This window comes from Sporobolomyces salmoneus (assembly GCF_050403485.1).
Source record: "Sporobolomyces salmoneus JCM6883 DNA, S_salmoneus_JCM6883_v1_ctg89, whole genome shotgun sequence".
Lineage (NCBI taxonomy): Eukaryota > Fungi > Basidiomycota > Microbotryomycetes > Sporidiobolales > Sporidiobolaceae > Sporobolomyces > Sporobolomyces salmoneus.
In genome coordinates, this window is record NW_027481074.1 from 42,940 (window position 1) to 50,243 (window position 7,304).

General features: G+C 50.3%; 3 protein-coding genes across 3 annotated transcripts; 1 reads left to right on the forward strand and 2 right to left on the reverse strand.

The window, feature by feature from the left end:
- Nucleotides 1–43: 43 nt before the first annotated feature.
- JCM6883_002383 (uncharacterized protein) lies at nucleotides 44–3,482 on the reverse strand (the record flags this gene model as incomplete). Its single annotated transcript, XM_076635255.1, has 6 exons — nucleotides 44–1,144; nucleotides 1,213–1,500; nucleotides 1,571–1,834; nucleotides 1,917–2,536; nucleotides 2,617–2,919; nucleotides 2,999–3,482. 6 exons carry the CDS (start codon nucleotides 3,480–3,482, stop codon nucleotides 44–46), a joined length of 3,060 nt encoding a protein of 1,019 aa, XP_076484779.1.
- A 475-nt stretch (nucleotides 3,483–3,957) lies between these two features.
- On the reverse strand, nucleotides 3,958–5,326 carry PHS1 (enoyl-CoA hydratase PHS1; the record flags this gene model as incomplete). Its single annotated transcript, XM_076635256.1, has 7 exons — nucleotides 3,958–4,208; nucleotides 4,288–4,358; nucleotides 4,472–4,543; nucleotides 4,608–4,729; nucleotides 4,799–4,880; nucleotides 4,947–5,018; nucleotides 5,091–5,326. 7 exons carry the CDS (start codon nucleotides 5,324–5,326, stop codon nucleotides 3,958–3,960), a joined length of 906 nt encoding a protein of 301 aa, XP_076484780.1.
- A 557-nt stretch (nucleotides 5,327–5,883) lies between these two features.
- On the forward strand, nucleotides 5,884–6,831 carry JCM6883_002385 (uncharacterized protein; the record flags this gene model as incomplete). The annotated part of the gene is made up of 2 exons (XM_076635257.1): nucleotides 5,884–6,315; nucleotides 6,373–6,831. The coding sequence occupies 2 exons, from the start codon at nucleotides 5,884–5,886 to the stop codon at nucleotides 6,829–6,831; spliced, it is 891 nt and encodes a 296-aa protein (XP_076484781.1).
- Between the last annotated feature and the right edge of the window lie 473 nt (nucleotides 6,832–7,304).

The following is a 7,304-nucleotide window of genomic DNA, read 5'->3' on the forward strand; positions in this document are numbered from 1 at the left end:
TTCAAGTTTTTGCTAAGTAAGGACAATTGAGCTATGGGATCGACTACTTGAATAAACTCCTAGCTAATCTTAACGCCAACTTATCGTCCCTCAGTCCTTCCAAAACCTTTTCCTTCTTGTCTTTCCCATTAACCTTTCCTCCGTTCGTTGTTGTCGAAGAAGCCGAAGTTTTCGAATTGGATCCATTCGAGTTCCCATTGACGGGGTTGACTTTCTTCGCACCGTTCGGTAAATTCGAGATAACCCCGGGAGGAGGTAACGGAGGAGCGACAATCCCATCTTTGCCCACTTTCTTCAAATCGACTCCTGCGAAAACTTGTTGATCCCCTCCTCCATTTCCTCCTCCTCCTTTCGTTCCTTTCTTTCCCGTTCCCGTTCCTCCTCCATTATTGCTGGTAGTCGAAGACGATTTGATCGAAGTAGTAACCCCCTTGACGTCCCCGAAATCCCATACGAGGTCACCACGGAGGAAACTTTCTACGGCGCCATGTTCCAATGCCGATTGTTTCAATTCCGTCAAAATCCTCTTTGTCGCATCTCGACTCATTCCCACCTCTGTCGTTCCTTCTCCTCCTCCATTCGTCGTCGAATTCGAGTTGGTGATGAGATCGTTCGGATCGGGAACCTTTAACCCACAACCCTGACACAAAACCCCTGCCAAAAAAACCTCGAACGCTTCCAAAGGTCTCGCCAAATACTTCTCCACCTCGGCGAATCCACTATCGACCGGAGCATCGAGTACCAAGACTTCCCAACATTCTTCGAACGGACCAGAAGGGAGATCTTGTTCTTTTTCGGGACAGGTGAGGGAATCGAATCCGGTCAAGAGATCCATCGCGAGAGATTTCGACGTCGACGAAACGCAGTTGAACGAGTTTGGATAGGCCCGCCAGGGGGAAGCGGTAGAAGCGAGGGTCGCGACTGAGATCGTCGAGGAATGAGGTAAGGGAGGGGAAGGAGGAGGTTTAGAGAGGAGTGCTTTCGTCGGAGCGTGTCGAACTCGGTTCGTCCAGAGTAGATGAGGAGGTGGGTAGGGGATAGAAGGGATTTCCATCGTTGTCCCGTCGATTCGACCCCGGCCGAGAAGAGTGAAATGTTGAGAGAGGAGATCGATCATTTTGAGTGCGTAAGGGTGAGCCAGCGACTAAAACGAGTCGAGTCAGTGACTGTACACACATTCCTCTAGACAGAGAAAGAGAGGGAAATACTAACGATTTTCAAGAACGCCCAATTACGTTCCTCCCGAATCGCCCAAACTTCCCTCCCCTTTTCACCTCCCAATCTCATTCTCCTCGATTTCCCTTCATCATCCACTTCTTTCCCTTCACACCAGACCACATCTAACGCCTTGAAGATCTTTTGAGCGTCGGATTCGTCTTCTTCGGCCCATAATTCGAAAGGAGGTGGATGAGGTCCGTGAGGAATCACGGTTAATCGCCGAATCAAGGCGAGATCTGAGAACCTCATGCAGCAACGAATTGCGCAACCTGGACATGCGCACTGAATCATGCGGAGCGTCAGTTCGAGTCCTCAATCTCAATCTCGAAAGAGAGAAGATCGCAAAACTCACGAGATCATAAAGATGGGACCATTCCCTCGGAGTCATACTCCTACTCAATTGATTCTTATACACCCATCCACCCAACACTTGCATCCCAACTCCTTCGGCACCATCTTCCGTTTCAGTCGCTCCCGATTCTTCCCACGCGATCGCTCGAAACGCATCCATGATCGCTTCTTTCAATTCGGTCGGAGACGTTCTCTGGAGGGCGTGATGGAGACGTGCGAGGGCGGGGAGGGAAACGAGTGCTGGATCTTCGAAGAATCGGAGAACCTGAAAAAAACGAAAAACGAGGGAGAGTCAGTGCTCGATTTCCCTCGAATTTTCGACAAGCGGAAGTGAGAGTAGAGCGTACGTGATCGTGACCACCTCTATAAGCCTTGACCAACAATTCTTCATCCCTCGAAATCAACCTCCTAAACAAACATTCGACGATCCTAACTCTCTCAACCGATTTCCTTCCCTCTCTAATAAAACTCGCGTGACTCCCCGTCAAACTCAACAGTTCCAACAATTCAGTCCTCCTCAATGTCTCCAGCGCATTCAGCGGATCAGGTTCTTCGTTCTCTGGTGCCAAGGTCGGGGAACCGGGAGGTCGTAGAGGGTTGTGAGGAGGTTTCTCGGAATCGGTTCGATGATTCGAATGAGAATGAGAGTGATTATGCGAGTGGGAATGCGAGTGATGGTGATGTTGGACGGTTCCTCCTCCTCCTCCATGAGTATGAGAATGATCGCAAGATTCATCGACCGAACGAGATTGATGCGAACAACAAGAACAAACTGATTCCCTATCCTCATCGTCTTCTTCCTCTTCTTCGTCCTCTTCATCGATCGAACCTTCTTCGGATGAACCAGGAGTTGCGTAACCTCCTCCTCCGCAACCGGAATACGAGTTGTGAGGACATCCGTCCGTGTGGAGTAACCATAGAGCGTCTTCGGCGTCGCAAGCTAAGAAATGTGATCTCCTTATAATAACTACACTCCCTCATCAGGATCATCATCATCAGTCACTTCACTCCTTCGAGAGGGTCGAGAAAGTTGGGAGGAGAACGTACGTTTCAATACGGCCTCTGCCTTTTCCCCTCTCAACCTAACTTCCTCCCAAGCGCCTCTCGCCAAATCCCCTCCCTCCGGTCCTTCCCCTCTCCCTTCCAATCGATCGACCAAATCGATCTGACACGCACTGAAATGCTCTCGATGGTATTCCCAACTTTCGAACGCTCGTTTCGCTAGTGCAATGTGTTGTCGAGCGGTTTGTTCCCACGTTTCGAGGTCGGAGAAGGAGGAAGAGGTAGTTATCTCCGAAGGAGAAGGGAGGGGTGAAGATCGCGAGAGACGTGGAAGGGAAGAGACCGCATCTAAAAACGAGTTCGAAAACCAAAGAATCAGCTTCATCAACTAGAGAGAAAACGAGCGAGAGGAAGAGAAAGAGCTTACTCCAGAAACTCGTCCTAACGTTCTTCTCCTCCTCCTCATGAGTAGCACACCACAACCTCGCTACTTTCCCTTTCCAACCACCTACGACAACTTCCTCACACAAAACTTCATACCGATCAATCGCCGAACAAGTCTTAACCGATCCATCCGTCGGTAAGTTCGGTCGAGGAGGTGGTAACGGAGCTGGAGAACCATCAGATAAAGGTGCTGGAGGTGGTCTTCGATTTTTAGGAGGTTTAGGATGAGAATGTTTTCCTCCTCCTCCTCCTCCTCGTTCCAACTCTTGATTCTGGACGGATTGATTCGGATCCACTCCGTTGATTCCGTTAGCTTGGGTGAGAGGATTGGGAGATTGCGAGGGAGGAGAGGCGGGACGAGGAGGAGGAGGTGAGAGAGGTCGATTCGAAGAACTCGGTCGTGGGATCGAGAGGGAAGCTTGACGACACCGCTCACACGAACAGGCGCACCAACACAATCCGTTCATCTAGTTCCTAGACTAGCTTCTTTCGGCGTCGTTGTTTGGTCGTGGCGAGGGAAGAGCAATTCCGAAAGTTTTTTGCGCACAACTTCACCACAAATTCGAGAAACAGTTTCCAAAGTCTATTGATTATAGAAGCTTATGTAATCGCAGTTTGTAAATGCTTCAGAACGCTCTATCGAACTCGTTGCATTTTAATCATTCAATTAGCAAGAATGTTTGATTCAAGGGACACAAGTGATAGAGAGAAAGTCGAAGAAAAGAGGATAAGAACCGAAGGAGAGAATATAAAACTACGAAGAAAAGCCATTGTACGCAACGGCGAGAGAAGGGGGGTATATGGTATCTGGAGACTCTAGTAGTCCTTCATCTGGGTAATTTATAAGACTGAAAAAACTCCCCTTGAAGCGAGTCGGGAGCCGAGAGACGAGAGAAAAAAACCAAAGATCTCATTCTCCCTCTGTCCTCTTCTGCGACACGTTTATTGAGCCTTGGCCCTACTCCTCGTACTTCTCGCCGGCGTACTTCTCGCCGTCGCTTCAATGATCGCGTCCGGTACCAATTTCGAATTGATATTCTTCGGCGCAACATTCGACGACTTGACCGGGGTCGATTCTTTCGGTGCGATCGCCTTTGCTGACGAGGAAGTCGCCAAGGAGGATGAGGAGATATGGGCTCGACGAAGATGTTTACGACGTTGGACGTGCATGTGAGACATCATGAATGCGAGAGCTATTCCGTACGAACGAGATTTACGAGTGAGCGACTTGAAGCGGCGATGGGGAAGAGGGGAGAAGGGGAAAGGGCTTACCGGGAGGCCAGAACATTGTCAATCCGATCGTGGCGAAGTAGCCTAGAGGTCCGAATTTCTCTCGAGCGAAACTGTTAGGCGAGAGAAGAAGCAAAGTTAGCAATCGCAATCGTTTTCTTTTCTTCCTCGCGGTGCTCCTGCAGCTAAGATCGGAGGCGAGATACCGATAGGAGGAGAGACTCACTGAGCAGAGAAGTAAATCAAAGTAGCCTCCGAACCCGCTCCAACGGGGTACAAAACGTAAAAAGCCGTGTATCTGCCAGTCGGAGCACTTGACGCTCAGTGCTTTTCCGCTTGAGAGTCATAAGGCATGTACTGACCTGATCCATTCAAGGATGGGAACCTTGACGTTCAAAAGGTTCGTAGCGTAATGCAAATACCTAATAATTTCAGCGAACGACCAAGCGGTGACCATTGAAACGTAGAAGGGCGTCTCCGGAACCTAAATCCATCAACAACCACGCACTCAGCTCCACGAAGGTAAGAGAGAGTGCGGAGGAGATGAGCTTACCTGAGGGTAGAGGATACAGATGTACCAAACAATCAAAAGACGGGAAGCGATTTGAGCTACGGTGGTCCCTAACGGCGAGCGCCTATACGCAGGTCGTCAACTAACGTCAGTAACCATCGAAAGCAGGTGGCAGAGGACGAGGACTCACACGAGACGGGTAGCCGAGTGAACCGCTTCCAAAATCGCAGCCGTCTGCACCCATTTCACCTGATCTCCAAGGCTGTGCTTCCGTTGGAATGTCTCAGCTCTCCTCCCATACAGATCTAGAGCTGCGAACGCCAGAGGAACTCACTGGTCAAAAGCCGTTCTCGCTCTCTTAGCCAACGTCTCTAGTCCTCCCTGAACTCCGACAAACTCCTTCAATCCAATGTATCCATCTCCTCCTGACATGTGCTTGATCACGAGGGATAAGACGTAGGTCCATGCGAGCGCGGAAGAGAGGTTGTAGAGAACTAAATAGAGTGTTTTGATCGGCGAACTTTTTGGAGGAGACGCGCGAGAGGCGGTGGATTTCGACTTGGACGACATCCTGAGTTGTCGAGGGCGGGATAGACGCGCGGACGAGGTAGATTGTCGAGTAGAGAAGAGGGGAGCAGATCAAAAACAGCTCGGGGACTTTGAACCGGAAGAAGTCTCTCTCGCCCCTCAATCTGAACCGACTCTTCGCTCTCACCAGAGCAGAATTCAACGTCCGACTCAGGCACACGTCATACAGGTCTCGCGCCCTCGAACGCCGTCACGCGAGATCGATTCATCTCTCAACATCGATCTCTCCTAGACTACCTTCCACGCAAGTCCCAGACTTCCTTTGAGGCGTTCGAGATACTTCCATAGGTCTGTCTGATACCGTAATCCCATCCTCCGCCCACTCTTTCCCTCGATTGCGAGAACCTTTCGCCATTTGAATCTTTCTCTCTTCCTCTCCTCTCCCTTCCACCCATTTCAACCAATTCCCGCTCTCTACTTTCTCACACACCGCGTCAGTGGACAGTACTTTGACCTCTTTGCGGCGCATCACGAGCTGACTCCTCTCGACGTGTCACTCAACCTCCAAACAGTCTCTCTCCCTTTTCTCTCTTCTCAAGATGTGCCGAGCGGAAGCCACACTCGTTTACGGTCTCACCGTTCGTTCTGCCTCACTCGTCTTCGCCGCCGATGCGTGGACACGTTTACAACACTCGTTCCGATTCTTTGATCTCGTCTTCCTTCGACGTCGCAAAGGAGGACTCGTCGACAAGCGTGGAGTCAGCGATGGACCTGTGACAAAAGTGCCGAACGAGGTCTGGGAGGAAATCCGATACTGGTTAGTCAAGGAAGAACTCGCCGAGTCGGAAAACAATTTCCTAGGTCCTCTCTTCTGCGACGATCCGAGGTGTGCGGTCCGACCTCCTCCCTGGAACCGAGTCACTTGGTTGAACTATATCGCGACGGATTTAAGTGGTTGTTTGCGATGCGACGATGGAGCCTCTGATTTTTATCTCGACGCGCTGAAAGACTGGGACGAACCACATCGCTCTGTGAGTTTGTTCCCGCTCCTGTGTATACATCACAATTACTCAACTCTTGAGCAACAGAGGATGAAGAGGTTACTGTCTAGTTTCGGTCTCGCTCTCCCCCTCGACAAGGCGATCTATACTGAAACAGCTTGGAGTACTCGATCTGATCGTTCGATGCTCGCCTTGATATCTGCCCCCTCGACCTTCGAAGATAACCAAGCGGGTGATACCTGTATGACGGCCGAATGTGGAGGGGACACGAGGCCAGACGAGCACACGATCGTTGATGTTTCGTTTCAAAACCTTCCTTCCGACATCGATCAACGCTTCGAACGTTTCCTCAAGCTTTTCAACTTGGAAGTCGTAGAATCGTCCGTCAACAAGCTATCGCCGAAGTCAAGCAAAAGAAGAAACGAGGAGGAGGAAGAAAACAGGGAGTCGACTGAAGCAAAGCGCAGGAATGGAGTCAGAGATGAAGTCGGCAGCAAGATTCAGCCAACCTGGAAGTTGTATTCGACGTGTGTAACCTTGTGGTAAACAAGAAAGAGTCAGTAGCAAAGGGATGAAGAGAGCTGGAGTCGAGAACATTCAAACTTTTCTTCGCGAAATCACTTGTAATGCTCTTCTGAAAGAATTCCCTGTTTTCGTCCTCTGTCGAGCTGCAAACTAACTTCCGAATGTCGGGCTCCTGGACGAGGATCAAGATCACAGTTCTACTACGATTCGTCTCGCGAGAAGTTTCGATTGTGACTCTTCTTTGATTCGCAGCTCACTACAAACCGACTCCTCTGTCTCGCCGCCACTTGACTTCAACCGGAACTACTCACGCTGAGACAACTGACTTCGATCTGAACCGGTGTGACAGGCTATACGCAAAGTCGTAACCGCGTTCGGAGTCTCCCATCCTCTCAACCGTTTCGTTACTCTCCATCCCCAAAAATACTGGAACCTCGACGACGTCGCCCTCATCACGATTCCGGCTCAAGCTCGAAGAGATGATACTGCGCATC